Here is a 17,819-nt window from a genome sequence, read left to right as displayed (position 1 = left end):
TTTTGCACAGCGTGATGCTCCATGCCATGATCGCTGACAATAGTGATGTAGTATAGCCGAGCAGTGTGTTAGAGCAATGAGTGTAGTTTATCACTGGAAGAGCCAGTGCAATGAGAATGAGAGAGAGAATCAGGTTGGATGTAATGTGTTTGTGTGTGTGTCTTGGATGCGTGATTACAGTCTGAAATGATACTGTCTGTTAGGAACTCAGTGATCATAAAGTGATCGCAGTAATAAGTCAGAGTATTGTGTGACATTGACTTATATAGGCTTGCCAGAACTAATTCCTTTACCATCGGTGCAGACAGTAACCTCGTGAGAAGAGGCATCATTTGTCAAATTTGTGTTGGGATTATTAAGAGGTGTGGTTAGTCACGCTGCCAACTTCATGAACATAAAGCCCTCTGTATGTCCCTTAATGTGATGGTGTATCTGTACAGTGACAGTGGGTGGTGATGTTAGACAAGAGGCTAATTTAATATCGATCAATAGCTTGCCAATGAAACTATTCGAGTTGAGAAATGCATTATCACAAGGTCTCATCAATGGCACGATAAGAATGATGTGGAGCAAACTGTTACAGGCAGCTGCATTACTGATTTCTTAGCTTTGCAAGTGTCTCAAGTCCGTACCAGACATGGTAAACAGAAAAGCTGTGATTCTTTCTCTCAAACCAAAAGAACACCAAAACTTGTGCTTCTGTCCTCTTTCCTTTTGTGTAAATTATACTTTGATTGGACAATGTGTGCTTACTCTATTTTTTTTTTGGATATTTCCTCCAAAAAGCATTTTTTATTTAATAAATAATCCACCTTTTTCACATTCATTACAAGCACAACTGTACTGTATTCCACATGTGCCTTCTCAATCCCATCATATCTGCTCACCTCTATGGGTTTACATCTCTACAAAACTGAAAACGGCGCCTCTAGCATTTGGTCAATCCTTCATGCTTATAAAATGTCTGTCTCCTTATTTGATCATAGTATTTACAGTGCTTTTGGTAGTTTGGATTTATACATCCTAATAAGATGACCGGGATGTGCAATATTAACCGTTAATATACTTATACCTGAATTTTAGTGCACTATTTGTTATTATTATTATTATTATTATTATTATTATTTAATTATGCTTATGTTTTTGGGTTGTCCGTCCTTGCATCTGCCCGAAATTCTCATTAGCGAGTGGTTGAATGTTTGTAGGATTTCTATGGAATTATCATCATAACCAACAGATGAACTGATTCGATTTTGGAATCGATCCAAATAGGGTGAAGGTCACAGCAAGGTTAAATGTCTCAGATGCTTTTTCTTCAGTAGCTTCTTTCCTGTTTAAAGTATATGTTAATGGTATATGAGGCATACGATTTTGTATAAAGAAATTTGTTTGCTTGTTTATTTGTTTTTGTTTCTTATAGAGAATGCATTTGCTCATGGTTTCTAGAAGTGCTGATGATATGAGCGATGTGCTTAAAAAGGGGGAAAAAGTAGACCCTCATATAATTTACAATTATGATGATGTTATGAAGTCGTCTTGTCACATTTTGGACTTTCACATGATTGTAAATATTACAGGTATAGGTGTGATGCAATGTCATCTTAAACTTTACTCTTGAGATGTCTGAAGGACCAGTTGTACTGTACATGCCTGCTGGTTTAATGATATTCTCTCTCTCTCTCTCTCTCTCTCTCTCTCTCTCTCTCTTTCTTGGTGTAGCTAAAGTTTCACATCAACTTCCCCCTCACAGAATCAATCCTCTCTGGCCCTCATTATACCGCTCCACACTTGAAGTACCTCAATTGCTAGTAATCAGCTGCAATAAAAGGCAGTCCTAGTAGTTTCACATACATTTTATTCATTATACATTATTATTTTTAGTGGAGCGTAAGTCGAGTACTGGAATTAACTACTGAGTTGTTGCAGGCACTGCGGCCTTCAAGGTCTGGAGCCTGAAGACCGGAGCTGAATAATGTGTAAATCATGTCAGTGGTCATCAACCAACATCCTGGAGATCTGCCCTCCTATATTGCAAATCTGAGCATTTTTATAGATCTTTACCAGTACGAAGAGAAGCTTTGCGTCGTACAGGAAGTTGTGTGTCCTGGAGCAGGGATGCTGACCACGTATATAATTACTAAATCAAGCTAATACGCTAGTTATGTATAAATGCTCATTTATTTAGTAGCATACTGTACATGCTGCATGCCTTAATACCGGGTTGCATAACGTATTAAATATTTGTTCATTAGAACACACTACCAGAACTCTTGTTGAACTCTCGAATCTGACTGGTCAGAAGGTGTTGATTACGTTTCTACAACAGCATCTCTGACCGTAGTATGCGCTGCAAGACAAACCACAGGTTTATATTAATTCCCTCATAATAATGTTGTTTCTATAGTAACAGCTCATTCACAGAGACCTGTATACAGAACGCTGCATGTAATCTAAACCTAATGCTTCACATCGGTCTGCATCACACCACCCTGTTGATTATTTTTCTTTGAATCATGCGTCCATGTGTTTTATTTCTTACTTAACAGAACAGTATCTGTAATGCTTATTGTTTTTATGGGGTTTTTTGATAACCTTTCAATATGCGGTTATTACTTATCAGCATTTATACAAATGTCTGATAGACATTATATGGTGTTATGCCTATATTTGGAAGTGTTCTTTTTTCCCTTTGTAAAATTATAGCAAATTTTATTTTCTGTTTACTGTTTGTTTGAACTGAGGTTATATTTATCAATATTAATAGCATATTTTATATTTGGCATGTCTGCAGATGTACCGTTTTTCAGAATAACTAAACAGCAGACCATGAACCAGGCAGAAGATTTAAGTTTTCCGTAAATTTATTTATTTTACAGCAGCACTGAGCATCTTTGTTTATTTTTGGCAATCCCATATTCATCCCAATCCTGTCATCCCAGCCTTCATGCTAAATTACAGGCTGATTTAGAGCCTTTCTGCTCTGTTTACATTCTCAAATCCTGTAAACTATTTTTATTCAGCTCCAGTGAAGACAGGCGGTGTGTTTGACATGGAGGATTGAGGAAGGAACTTATTTATGGCTAAAAGCACAGGCATTAGTGACATGCTCTCTTATAGTGGAGACACAGTATCATCTTCATGTGCTCTCAGATAGTGACTTTTCCCCCTCTTGTAGTAGCAGAGCTCTGCTTTGTAAGTGGTTTGAAAGAGGTGTTTAATAATGGTGCTGGTGTGCAGTGGGGTCAGGAGTGATGATCAGGTTAAGGGCTGTCATGCTGGAGCTCATCTTTCTGAACTGATTGTGAAGTGTCATTTTAGCATGTAATGATCACTTTAGCTGATCTGAGGTTACAGGTCAGGACTTAGTGTTCTGTCAAATTTAAGATTACATTGTGAGCAGGAAAAGGTTCTGTGTACAGACAGATGTCAGTTGCAGGGTTATTTAGGAACTGAAGTTGTGATGCAGTGAATTTTAATGTGTGTAACTATATATTATATAGTTATAATATATATATATATAGCGTGTGTATGTGTATGACATACTATGACCGAGTAATCTAGCCATAACAATTTGGCCCATGTCAGAGTCGCTCAGACGAATCCTTACGCTTGCCCATTTTTCCTCCTTCCAATACATCAACTTTGAGAACTTTGACTGTTTACTTGCTGCCTAATATATCCCACCCCTTGGCTCAGGTGCCATTGTAACAAGATAATCAATGTTATTCACTTCTCCTGTCAGTTGGTTTAATGTTACTGATCTGTCTATACATTAATTATTACATTATTTTAAAACGCATTTCACATTCAAACAGAAGTTTGAACACGGTCCTGCACAGCATAAAGCCCCCGAGACTGTGTCAGCTGTTATTAAAGTGAATTATATCCAAATGTCGCCCCATCCGCGCCTTCATTTAAAGTGCATTAACCCTTTCATGCATAAATTATTTCAAAACATATCCACTTCAAATCACATCATTTTGACTTTTTGACTGTAAAATATGAGGTACTATATTAAAAAGGAAATGGACTGGCCTTGTGCAGGAATACCATGAGTTTAAAAAAAAAAAAAGGATTAAATATTATACTTGGAAAACAAAATCCACTGTATTTTTAAACAAAAAAATATTCAGATATAAAATTGCACAATTATAGAAAATATAATGTTGGATCAAATTATAGTAATATTATTGACATGACATGTACAACATGGATGCAGTTCAGGACTGTTGTATGATTCAGCGTAAAAAAAAATAAATATATATATATATATATATTTTATTATTATTTTTTTTTTCTTAAGTACCTTTCAAAAGGTGTTCATTGCGATTTTATGTAGAATATTTGTAAAGATATAACAGACATGATGCACTGAATCTAGAGAGCAACATAAATCTGAAAATATTGGTCTTATATTCTTCTAAAAATAAAAATCTTTCATTTGCCTTTTAATCTCTAAGTGTGGACACTGTACATGAAAGGGTTAAATAACATTCTCTAGAAATTCTGCAAGAGCAAAATAAACGTTAAGACAAAGTGCTGAAAAACAACTTGACGGTTGCAGTGACATTACACACACTGACAGTTAGCATAGTGTTACCATTGTTTTTAATGCATTCATAATCAAGACCTAATGTTTGAAATTTTGCATGAATTTCTCTTCCTGTTTATGCCAAAGTCATGTGGTGTATTATTTTATTTTTTTTAATGTTTAAATGACTGGTGTTATGTGTGGTACACGTATGTCATGTGATCACATGTCATGCACGCAGCTAATTTCCTTCATTAACACTAGCATGTAGTTATTTTTCGTTTAGACTAAATTTCCGTGCATAGAACATGGTCGAAATCTCATTCCCGTGCAGCTGTAATTTGTAGTCCTCCTAATGTTGTCTTAATGTTCTCTTAATGGTCTCCTAATGTTGTTCTGCCACTGCAGCAGTTAAAGGCTAGTGATTAAGTTTAACGTCCGTGTTTTATGTCCTCCCTTTTTGCAAACCTTTGTGTGGTTCAGGTCAGAGCACTTTCTCACCCAGAGTAGTGATAGCAGTGTGTTGGGTCCCCCCTCCACACCCTCATGTGTTTAACAAGCTGTGTTTATGAACCTCTCGCTCGGAGACAGGCCCTGTAATTACAGGAAATGAGCTAAAACAATGTTTTTGAATGTCGTAGACAGGGTTATTACTGCTTCGCTAATGAGGAGAGACTCGTCACCTGGAGCAGTGATCAGCAGCTCGTGGCGTGGTGTCAGATCAGTTAGCGGAAGCTAAACGAGGTCTGTCTCTTATCTTTCAGAGTCTTCCTGCGAGCCATCAATCAATACGCAGCCGTGCTGAGCAAGAAGTTCCTGGACCAGACCAACTTCGAGCTTCAGGTGAGTGTTAATTTCAGATAAATGGGTTATAATACGGGGAGAGAGTAAAATGGAGGGCAGATACTGCGGTGTTCAGGTTGTTCAGCGAAAACGCTCAAAAGAATTCTTGATCCTAGTGTGCTTTATCGCTCGGTGAATAATTCATCCCTTTCCCTTGCTTCATTCTTCAGTTGTGGAATAACTACTTCCACCTGGCCGTGGCCTTCCTTACCCAGGAGTCTCTGCAGCTGGAGAACTTCTCAAGTGACAAACGAGCGAAAATCTTTCAGAAGTGAGTACCGAGTGTGTTTCTTACATCTGCATCAGCTCAGTCTTCACTCTGCACTTCTCTCTAGGATTTCAAATCTGCCCAGTACTTGGATAATAATTAATTAATAACCGCATACTGCTTCAGGCAGAGTGAACGTCGCACTACACTATGCTTTCGTATCATAAACTGCTGAAGGAGAAGATTTCTGAAGGAAAGGAAACAAGAAAGCATCATCTCGGCATCATTTCAGATTTTTTGCATTTATTTTCCCACTTTAATGTTTTCTTGTTGCTGATATTTAGTTTGATATGACGTTTATATTTTTAGCTAGGATTCGCCGGAAAATCTTCACCCTGTCTATTCATGCGGGAATCATTTTCTTTACGTAAGCGCCCTCTAACTTATCACTAAGCCAAAGAGATTCATGTTTACTACATACGCTCACTACATAGGGTATTATAGAACCTAAATAGTGCACTATATTCTCAGTGAAACACTATTCGAGATTCAGCCACTGATAAAGTACCCTTCTGCACTGCTTATGCTTCTTCACTTTTTTGGTGACATACTGTACGTTTTTAGATGTAATGGTGTAATTTATCAGTCTTTTTTTTTTTTTTTTTTTTTTTTTTTACAAATACGTGAAAATAACACCATAAATTACATACATTTATTCAGACTGCTTTTCCTACATCAAGCTCCACAGGATATAAGGTTCATTTCAAAGTTTGGAGACTTGCGGTAGGCAATTAAAAGTAGACCATTGGACTTTAACAATGCCAATGTATTCCGATAACCCTTTTGTAAACGATCCTATAATGTAACGGAAGACGTGGCGCATAGAACATTTCCGTTTATGAACGGAGCCCGGTTTCATTTTCAAAGATTAGTCCGCTGGAAACCACAATGTAAGCAATTTCATCCTTGCATAATTAGAAACGACACAGTTTGACAACTTTTTATTGTAGCTGCATGATTTTGGCTGATTGCATTGAACAGCAGCTCTGCGGTTTTGAACATATGAAATGAACTGATGAGGGAATTATTAAGCAGAGAAAGACTGTCTCACATTAGATTCAGCATTTCAGTTTTTTTTCCACCCAGAGTTGTTAAACACACAGTTAAGTCCATGTGGATAACACTTAAATATTTATAGACCCGTTGGTCCACACATCAGTTTGGTGTTTCAGCGCATCATTAATGTGGAGTGTAAGAAATGGTCTCGCTTGCCGTTGTGTTGATGATACAGACAGATTTTCTCTCAACACAACCCAATGCGAGTAAATGATATAAAATGTGAGATTGCTAAAGAATAATTGTGTTCAGGCGATTATGTTAGTTTTGCCTGTATGACGTAAAAGATGTTCTGTAGGTGTCATTATAGCTGAAGGAGCCTTATGAACAGGTTTTGGGAAATTGGGAAACTGCTTCTTTCACTAGTTATATTTAATCCTCTGATCTCTCGGACTCTACTGACATTAGGCTAAGCTCCCCTCAGTGCAAATGGATTTATTGCACGGCCAAAATTTCTGCCAGTCAGGCAACAGATTGGCTGTGATTCTGATATGCTCAATTAAAGTTCATTGTCTGTCTCTTTGACACACAACCTTGACAGCATTTTACCATCTGAATTCCAAGCAATTTCTAGAATACACACACTACAGTGTTAATATTTTTTTTTCTTTTCAAATGTACTCATTTGAATGACGCTCTTATCCAAAACGACTTACAGTTGACAAGATACAATTAAGCAGTTGAGGCCTGGGGACTCGAAAGTGACCTTGTGAAAAGGTGTGCTATATATATATATATATATATATATATATATATATATATATATATATATATATATATATATATATATATCTTATGGACTCTTTCTCCATTTTCACTTATCCCTGTCTGTTCGTCTGCGTTACTCGGGTCCTTGTGACCTGGTCAAGCACTGTTTTTCTCTTTCTATCTTTTGTTTGTTTCTTCTCTCTCTCTGAATAATGTTGTGCTATGTGCTATAGGTGTGTTTTTTGAGGAAGGGTGCCAGGGTGCTGCAGTTTTGAAGTGGTTTGTGGCAGCTTTTTATTTGCCCATTTAGAATTTGATAGTTTGATAGTCTCCTTAAAATCCAGGCATTTTAATAACTCCAGAAATATACTGGTATATAATAGTTTGCCATGGTGTCTGAAATGCAGAGGGAATCGTGGGTCAATCATTCTTCTGGTTCAGTTATTGTTTATTAGGACAAATGTTTTCTCCCCAGTTTGGTTTTGGCCAATTTCCAACCACTAGGTGACCGTCCCGTATCACACGACACCCATCAATTGGAGAGTGTGGGGCAAAAGTGTTTCCTCTGAGTAAAGTGAAACCAACTGCTGTTCGTGCCTTATAACAAGGTACTGTAACACATTTGGAGGAAAGCGAGATTTACCCTCTTCCACATACAGGGCCTCACAGATGACCTTGATTGGTTAGTGTCGCTATGATTGAAAGGGGAGCGAGAGTATGCCATTCCTCCCTCACAGAGAGCACGGCTAATTTTGCTGTCTTGACTCTAGGGATGCACCGAATGTTCGGCAACTGAAATTATCCGGCTGAAAATAGCAAAAAAAAAAAAAAAAAAAAAAACACTTTCGGTGAAATGGCCGAATAAATTTGACTGAACAATGACGTGTTTGATGAGGCGACCAAATAGCCTAGCAACCAGAGTGAGACACGTGAATATCACAACCTCCACTTCCGGCAGCGCGCTCGGAGAGATGAGGGGGTGCGCGCATACACGTGCACGAGCTACGTGCACGAGCGCTTGGCGAGCGCATGCTCTTCGGATGTTGTTTACTGTGGACACGTGCGTTTGTTTTGTTTTTGTTCCGGAGTATTCTGTCACGTCGCGAGACATAAGGGAGTAGAGTACGGAAGCAGGTGCAGGTAAAGACGTATTTATTTAAGGGCAGGCAGATAAATCCAAATCGTAATCCAAAAAACGTAGTCAAGACGGGCAAAGGGTCGGCGATCGGCAAACAGGCATAAACGGGGCAAAGCAGGAATCAAAGTCGCGGTCTCAGAAAACAGGGTCACAACACAGAATAAGAAACATGAACTAGTACTATGGACTGGGAGCGGAAAAACCAGTGGGGACTAAATGAATTGGGTGTACACACTACAATTCTACACACCCAATTAAATCATCTCAAGACTTACGGGAGCATTTCTTTTCCCCTTTAGTCTTAGCAGAAAGGTTGCCATTGCTGCGTTCTCCATGTTAGGGTTCACACAGTTTCCGGTCAGCACTAAACACTTTCAGCACAAGGAGACCTAGGTTCGGATCAAGCTCAAGATGCTGTCCGCTTTTGTGTTAATAAGGCCTTGATTTCTCCTGTCCTTGTCACCATAAATTATGGCACTTTGCGAGCTTATTGGCAAAGCAATCAATGGTGGATGCAAATTCAAGAGATTGCCTCAGGTCCTCTGAAATGTCACTACGTGACAGCGTGGTGATGAGAGGGTATTAACAAGAGAGCAGGCCTGGCTCAGATTTATTGAGTGTTTTGGAGCAAGAGTGTTGATCTAGTGTCAGATCCCTTGTGTGTGTGTGTGTGTGTAGCTGTGGTGATTCAGGGTTAAGCCGATTCTGGTATAGCTGGCTAGCAAGTGTGGCTTTTGCTTTAGATGTCACTTGTATAGTTACTGTCTCTTTTTAACCCTAACCCTACATCTGTCTCTGACCCCAGATTTTTGCAATACTCTGTGCACCTGTGTGGCATGTTGGTTACAGTTACATTTATATAACGCTTTTCTAGACACTCAAAACCGGGTGGGGGGGGGGGGGGTTCGAGGGAATCTCCTCAACCACCACTAGTGTGTAGCATCCACCTGGATGATGTAACAGCACCTATAGTGTGCAAGAACACCCACCACACACCAGCTATTAGTGGAGAGGAGAGAGTGATGTAGCTAATTCAGAGATGGAGATTATTAGGAGGCCATGATCGAGTAAATGGACTGCACTTATATAGCGCTTTTATCCAAAGTCTCATTCACCCATTCACACACACACTCACACACCAGTGGTAGCAGAGCTGCCATGCAAGGTGTTAACTTGTCATTGGGAACGACTTGGGGCTCAGTGTTTTGCCCAAGGACGCTTCGGCATGTGGAGTCATGTGGGCCGGGAATCGAACCTCCAACCCTACGATTAGTGGACAACGCGAGAAATGGGGGAGTTTTGCCAGGACACCCTACTTGTTACGAGCAGTGTGCTGGGATTTTTAATGCCCACAGAGAGTCAGGTTTAATGTCTCATCCGAAAGACAGTGCTGTTTTTACAGTATAGTGTCCCCGTCACTATACTGGGGCATTAGGACACACACAGACCACAGGGAGAGCACCCCCTGCTGGCCTCTCTAATACCACTTCTATCATCAAGCTTAGTTTGCCCCAGGAGGTCTCCCATCCACGTACTGGTCAGGCTCAACCCTGGGAAACCAGGCGAGAACTGCATGTTCATGTCTGGCATGTTCACGTCTGTCCACAAGGTCCAAAATAAGCAAGGTGGATGTGAAAGTGACCTTACGCAGTCCACTCATTCATGTGTGTATGCTATGCACTTACCAATCCTAAGTCACTAAATGAACACCATTTACAGATATTTTAACCAGGGATGATTAAATTTTTGGCTGAACGAACATCTTAAATTAGTATATCTAGACATCAACAGTTGTCACGGTTCCCACACAGGCGCAGCTCTTGTCAGATGTATCCAATTATGATATACATCTTCATGTGTTACTCTAACCAGAAGGAGGAAATTGAGTGGGATTGTGTGTGTGATCATGCAAATATAATCGTTCAGTGGCAGGATTTTAGCTTATTATTTTCTACAGTGACAGACTCTGAAAGTTTAATTATGGCACTTTTGAAGTCATGACTGTCCTCTGTAATGTTTTTGAAATTTTTGTACCCAATTTTTTGTGATCTGCTGCCGAAAGACATACTAGGGTTGTTTGTAATTAGAAACCAATCCAGTGTCACTGATGCTAGTGACGATAAGAGTCCAGAAGAAGATTGTGTTTTTCTCTGGGTAACTCATTATGGGCCATATCCAGAGTTGAGATAGGACTTAATACTGAAATTGCACGTCAGACTACTGATATAAGTGCAGCTCTTGCAGGTACCTCATCATATTAAATATGACAGCAAAGGAAAAAAAAAAAAAAGACACTATGCTTTTTTTATTTCATTATACTATCACAATTTTTTATTGCACTTAAAGGCAAGTGTTTGTGTTTAAATGAAGTGGTCTGGAAGCTCCTGTGCTTCTACTTGAGAAAAATCTGGTAACGTTGCAGGTATGAACGACATGTAAGTAGTTTGCGTAATCTGAATTTTATTTTTAAAAATCCATTTAAGCAGCTGTGTAACCCAACTCTTTAATGAAGTTACCAACTTGGAATACGGCCCATTGTGACATTATTTGAAAGATATTGTGTTTTTGAGAAAGTGCCTGAACCCTGTCCAGTGTGTCCCCCACCTAGTGCCCAGGGTTCCCTGGGATAGGCTCCAGGCTCCACTGCGCCCCGTGTAGGATAAGCGGTACGGAAGATGGATGGAGAAAGGGCTGGGATAACGTGATTCGTGACGCTCATTTGGAACTCGGCCACACGTTTTCAACTGAAAAGTTGCTAACCATTACAGAAGCTAAACCATTACAAAATGTGTTAATGAGTTTATTAATGCGCAGCATAGAAACTATGAACAATCGGTCCGTTTTAACTCCAATTTAATTGCCAGTCAAGGAGTTATCTTTGGGCCTTTAATTTGCATTGGCAATAAACAGTATACACAGTACACATATATGTATATGTTTATACATTTTTTTTAACAATATTATTTGTTAAAAATGGTAGACGTAAAAGTTACTAGAGTTTGCTTAAGCTGTCGCCATGGTGACCGAATGACCATCGCCAAGCCTTGACACCAATATACTTGGATGTGCTGCAACAGAAGCGAACCAGCTTCGTTAAGGCTCTTTTCATCCCAAACGGGTTAAAGAACTTGATGCTGGATGTCACATTAGTCTTCAGTTTCAGTTCAGAATTCTGTCTTTTGGTCACTTTCAGAATTTAAATGCGAAGCTCATAGTATATATATTTTTTTTTTGCCAGGCCATTTTTATGAAGCACAATTTGAACCAACTGTTCAAATGTATAACGTCTCTGTCTTTTAGCTTGTTTATTAGTCCTGTTTTGTATTACTTACAGATGCATGTACTCCTGTACCAAAGGTACCAAAAAAAGCTAGCATGATTTATTGTAATGTGTTAATATGATGTTCTTTTGGACATTCGTTCTGTAATGTATTATTTCATTTGTGCCACCACACCTGAGGCCCTTTGTGTTTGGAGAGCATGCAATCTTCTGAGCCAGGGAAATCATTTAGTCTCCCTGTTCAGCTCCTCGGATGAGAGATGTCTTGGACAAGGATGAGAAAACTGTGTGCTGTGTGCTTCTGAAATGCTTCTGTATGTCTTCCAGGTATCAGGACATGAGGCGCCAGATTGGCTTTGAGATCCGGGACATGTGGTACAACCTGGGTGAGAGTCTCGCTGCAAAATCTACTTTTAAAGATTGTAAATTTCATCTTAGATCTGTGTTATCCGTTATTTTGAATCTGAAGGTACTTCAGGCATTTCTTTAGCTCTTTGTGTATGAAAGACTATAAAGATATAAAGGCAGTGGTAGCGCAGTGGTTAAGGCATTGGGCTACTGATCAGAACATCATGAGTTCAAACCCCAGCACTGTGAAGCTGCCACTGTTGGGCCCTTGAGCAAGGCCCTTAACCCTCAACTGCTCAGATGTATAAATGAGATAGTTGTAAGTCGCTATGGATAAGGGCGTCTGCCAAATGCTGTAAATGTAAATAACACAACAAATAAAGAAATTAGTGGCTCACATTAGCTTAATAGCTAAATACTTACATCAGTATTGGTTTAAATTTATATCAAGGTGCTAATTGAGGTTATTATTTTTATGACTATGTGTTTTTTTTTTGTTTGTTTGTTTTGTTGTTTTTTTTTTTAAAAAAAAGCATTCCTCTTCTGAAACTGGCTATAAATGTGGGCCTTTGTATCAGAAAGCTTTTGAACTTGCAGGTTTATTTTTGCATCTACATCAGCTGATTAGCCACAGGCTTATTCTCAAAGAACACTGTCTGTGAATAGTTTATATATGTAGGTGCTAATTGGAGCAGGGGAATGATTGTTAATCACATTCAGAGCTGAGAACATGTTGAGCTCTCTATTTCAAGCTCATTTCCGAAGGAAATCCTACTTCTCATTACCACCTCCGTCTTTAGGTAGTGCTCTTTGAGTGGTTTCTAATTAGGGCTTACAGCTGTGGGGCTTTTTTCGTCCCCTTCAATAATATATATATATATATATATATATATATATATATATATATATATATATATATATATATATATGTGTGTGTGTGTGTTTATGTATGTGTGTGTGTATATATATATATATATATATATATATATATATATATATATATATATATATATATATATATATATATATATATATATAATGTCAGTATAAATAATCACTCAGTGTGCTGAAAACATGACTCAAGTAGCTGGTGTTCGCTACTGTTTGACAGGGATGTGATAGACAAGATGTTTTTCCAAGCATCTTTGGTTGAAGACGTGGCGTGCTGCTGCATTCTGAATAATTTGAAGGGGTTTGATGGAGCTGGCTGGGAGACCCGAGAGTAGTGTGTTGCAGTAGTCCAGTTTTGAGATAACAAGAGCTTGGACTAGTAGCTGTGTAGCCTGTTCGCTGAGGTAGGGGTAATAAACAAAATAAGACCCAGATGCATATTCTTGTATTTCCTAAAGTGAAATACAGACAGCACTCTGGGTGATGTGCATAATATAGATAGGTTGAGCTGAACTCTTTAAGCATGGCACGGTCTCTAAAACCTTTTGCTTTCAACAGTTTATTGTTCTGACCTTTTTTTAAATTTTTTTTTTTTAAATAAATGCAGTGATCACTTCCAATGCAGGAGCCATTTCATCATACCATGGCTTCTTTTAAAACTTTGGCTTTGTGTCCTTTGAATTGTTGCCAGGTCCACACAAGATCAAGTTCATCCCTGAGATGGTGGGACCCATATTGGAGATGACGCTTGTTCCAGAGATTGAGCTGCGAAAAGCAACTATCCCCATCTTCTTCGACATGATGCAGTGCGAGTTCCACTTCACGCGCAGTTTCCAAAGGGTCTGTTTATAACCACAATACTCCATTACAAAAAGAATAACACCGTTTTAATAGCTGCTTAACCCATACTTTACAATTTCCACTGTATGGCCTGTGGCACAATAAATATATGTATATATATATTTTTAAAAAAAAAGCATGTCCAAGTTAGAAGTAGCCAGCTTTGATAGGAACAATGTGTTCCCGTCTCACTGATCAAACTCAAAGCGTTCATGTCTGTTGCATATCGAATAGAGATGAATCAGTATTTGAGCAAAGTTAATAATACAAGTTGTGCTATAAGGTCTCCAATTTAAGAACCAAAATTGTGTGGCATTCTTGCGTGCTTGCGCTAACACAATTATTCGTGCCCTGATAGCTATTATATGAAAATAAATTGCAACCTTTCCTGGTGAACGCTGGCATTTACTATCTCATAATAACTATGCATACTCAAATGTAAAGCACAGAATATTCGATTATTATTATTATTCCGAAGCCTTTGGGATAATAGTTCGCCTCAAATGCCCATCACCTAATATCCAGTTGGGCAGATCATTTCAAATCACATTTGTATGCTTCATATTGGATACAATTGGATTTCTGGATATAAGTCAGTGCATCATTAGGTGCATGAAGCATGTTCACATCAGACATCAGAAGGAAGCCTTGGCTAAATGTAGCACCTGCCGAAACACTTAAGACAAACGTCCAGCTATTCAGTTCTTGTCACTGCTGTTGTCTGTGCTGAATGCATTCAGAATCCTGACTGGTCATTGCCCTTAGCACACTGTTACCTGCACTACTTATCAGACGCCTACCTGCGCCGTTACTATAACAACCAACGTGGATATACAAGCAAATGTGACAGCTCTAATTAGATTTGGTCAAGTTGCAATGCAGACACTTGGTTTAAAACTTGCCTTGCTGTATGAACGAAGTCTGCGATGGCTGTACATGCAGCGACACCACCACATACAGTATCTTCTAGCTCTTAGATCGCAGTGTCGTTGTGGAGTTTGAGAGTTTGGAGGCGTGTGGAATTTGTAGTAGTAAGTGTGAAGAGAGGTTTAATGGTATCTCTGTTTATTCATTATCTGTGTTAAGAGACATAAAAACTGGAAACGGAACAGAAAGTCTGCCTCTCTGATTTCAGCTAAACAGTGCTTTCTCCCTATAGCTATAAACAGTCAGGCTTCTGTTTTTTTTCTCTCTCTCTCTCTCCTTTATATTTAGAAGTAGAACACATTATCATTTGCTATAAACCTTTCTTTTCACTGAGTTGTGCATCAAGATTAAGATTTGTTTGGGCAGTGAGATGCAAAACGTTGGCGCTTGAACCCAGCTGGTAACGTTTAGGTTCTCGTGAACACCTTGATTAGCCGGATCATTCATTAGATTAGTGTTTCAGTTGATTTAAAAGCCAAATTAAAGTCCCTAAGAGGAATGTTTGGCATGCCAGTGTGAGACGCGCTACATAAAAGGCAGTCTCTCTGAGGTATTCATCTGAAATCGAAATGTGTTCGGCTTCCTCACTTCATCAGTATTCATTTTCAGGTGAGGTGAGCTCTGCTTGTGTACTGTGCGCCGTGCATTCCTCAGATAACACCGCCATTTTGAGTTTATCCTAACACGAATAGACGATCAGTTAGATGTGCTCAGGAAGATCTTTTATGATCTTGGAGGCGTAGTGCTTTTCAGTCTAAATGCTGTGCCTAATCCCTTTGTGTAATAGCACCACATTAACATTGGTTCTGCCTCAGGGCTGTCTTCTCTTTAAACTCTGCCCTGTTTATTCCCTTCAGAGGAACATGAGTTGTCTGTGCTCAGTTTGACCGTACTTTAGGAGGGCAGGGGTTTTCCTCTCTGTACAGCAGGCAGAATAAATCTCCAGCTTCCTCAGCTCTTACTCACCGCCACTGTAACACTGCTGGGGTAGACTTGCTGCTTCTCTGCAGTTACTATGCATTAACCTGTAACTCCTACTACCTACTGCTTTTGCTTGCTCTACAGTATATCGTTTTCTTCTCTCTGGCCGGAACTCTGTCCTCCTGAGTCGTGTGTTTCATCTCTAGCGATGACGAGCAGATTAAGATGATGTCGCTAAACGCTGATTACGCTTACCAACAGAGTGAGAGAGAGAGAGATTGAAAGGGAGAAGCTATGGATAGAAGAAAGGGAAGCGGATGGCGCTAATGGAATGGAAAATTAGCCACGGTGATTATTTACAGCTGCTGTGTTTAATTGCAGTTTGAAAACGAGATCATCACGAAGCTGGATCACGAGGTGGAAGGAGGCCGCGGAGATGAGCAGTACAAAATTCTCTTCCAGAAGATGTAAGGCACGATTACAGGCTCACACTGTTTACGGGCTCAAAAGCTCCATAATCGAACAGCACACTCACAGTGACACTGCCGGAGACACGCTTTGGCAGCTCCGAAGATGGGGCTCAGGCCTGTTTCATGAAAATTTGTTTGGCATAATTTTTCTTGTCAAGTGCAATTGCTGTATTGTTTTTCTCATGCCATTGCCAGATTAATGTGTATGTGTGTGTGTGTGTCTGTGTGTGTGTTAGCCTCTTGGAGCACTGTAGGAAGCATAAATACCTGGCAAAGAACGGCGAGAACTTTGTGAGTCTGGTGGTGCGTCTGCTGGAGAGGTTGCTGGACTACAGGACTATCATGCACGATGAGAGCAAAGAGAATCGCATGAGCTGTACAGTTAACGTGTTGGTGAGCTCAAACATCGGCCCTTCTGTACTACTACACAATTTATTATTAGCTAGATTAGGTGTAGATTATAGTTACAACCAGTTTCAAATCCCTAGGAACCAATTAAAATGTTCCTAAGATGCTCAGATGCACTGCTTTTGCACTGTCTGCCCAGTTAACCACAACTCAGCACAACACTTTTTTTGCACTGGTAAAAGTTGCATTGGCAACAATGAGCTTTTGGGGCAGGATACAGCCACTGGATTGTAAACTTTTAAGTTTATGCAGATTGTAGGACATTAGTGCCAAGTAAACGAGATATCTTTGCTTGCTTGCCTAAAAAGAATTCTGGTTTATTTTTTACAACTCAGTTGCTGGGTTTAACTTGGTGGGTCCCGAACTGGGTTTATAACAGGCAATGCATTATACTAGGTTGCGAATGCGTCAGGGATTATTTTCTGGAATCTTCTGCTGCACCGTTCGAGAGTGGCAATCAGAAGTAGTCTGTCTGAAGTGCAAGTAGTCAGCTTCAGCTGCAAAATACATTTTTGTTCCGATTCGACTACATTTATAATTTAATTGAACAATTTGGATTTATTTCTGTAGACATTTCCTAGGCAGTAATTTGTAACGTGGTTTTGCTTAATCGCCAGTGGAAAAAGTATGCTTGCTGATGTTATTTGATGGGGTAAATATGGCTAGAGTTGGCTTCTTAGAAAATTTTTTTTAAAAAAAGACAAATTACTGCTTAATTTAAGACACTGCTTACATAATTACATTTGCAGTTAGCTAATATTGGGTTGCTTTGTAACTATTAGGCTGTGTCTGAAATCCCTACTAAACAGTAGGTGTAAAGCAGTAAAATAAATTGGAGTAGTATGTCCGAATTCTCAGTAGGCGAGAAATACCCGGATAACCTACTGCTGCAACAGCCGAGCAGTAAGTACTGAATCGAATGCAGTAGGTATTGTCGCGGTATGTGATTTCCGACTCAGCCTTAGAGTTATTTCCTGATTGTTAAAAATTACCTTACGATTTCTGTGTAACATTAGCTCAGATTATCAGATAGCACCACCGTCAAGTTACTTCTAATCCTGCATTTGATATTCATCACTCATGATTTCAAAATGTGCATTGATATGATAGAGTTTTGTTTAGTTGAGTAAGGCTGCTTTCATACTTGGGTATTAACAGTACAGCAATGTAGTCCTTTTTGCCTACAAATT

The 17,819-nt window shown here is 39.3% G+C and overlaps 1 protein-coding gene across 2 annotated transcripts in view; it reads left to right on the top strand.

Annotated features, from left to right (window-relative positions):
• dock1 (dedicator of cytokinesis 1) overlaps positions 1 to 17,819 on the top strand; it is a 293,597-nt gene that overhangs the window by 226,747 nt on the left and 49,031 nt on the right. For both annotated transcript variants that reach the window (XM_053640698.1, XM_053640699.1), the window contains exons 30-35: positions 5,296 to 5,374; positions 5,545 to 5,645; positions 12,152 to 12,210; positions 13,755 to 13,903; positions 16,133 to 16,218; positions 16,458 to 16,614. In XM_053640698.1, coding sequence (XP_053496673.1) covers positions 5,296 to 5,374; positions 5,545 to 5,645; positions 12,152 to 12,210; positions 13,755 to 13,903; positions 16,133 to 16,218; positions 16,458 to 16,614 — 631 coding nt within the window. The remainder of the gene's footprint in view (positions 1 to 5,295; positions 5,375 to 5,544; positions 5,646 to 12,151; positions 12,211 to 13,754; positions 13,904 to 16,132; positions 16,219 to 16,457; positions 16,615 to 17,819) is intronic.

This window comes from Ictalurus furcatus, chromosome 13 (genome assembly GCF_023375685.1).
Source record: "Ictalurus furcatus strain D&B chromosome 13, Billie_1.0, whole genome shotgun sequence".
Lineage (NCBI taxonomy): Eukaryota > Metazoa > Chordata > Actinopteri > Siluriformes > Ictaluridae > Ictalurus > Ictalurus furcatus.
The sequence above is the reverse complement of the archived record's forward strand: the minus strand, read 5'-3'. Positions and strand labels throughout refer to the sequence as shown.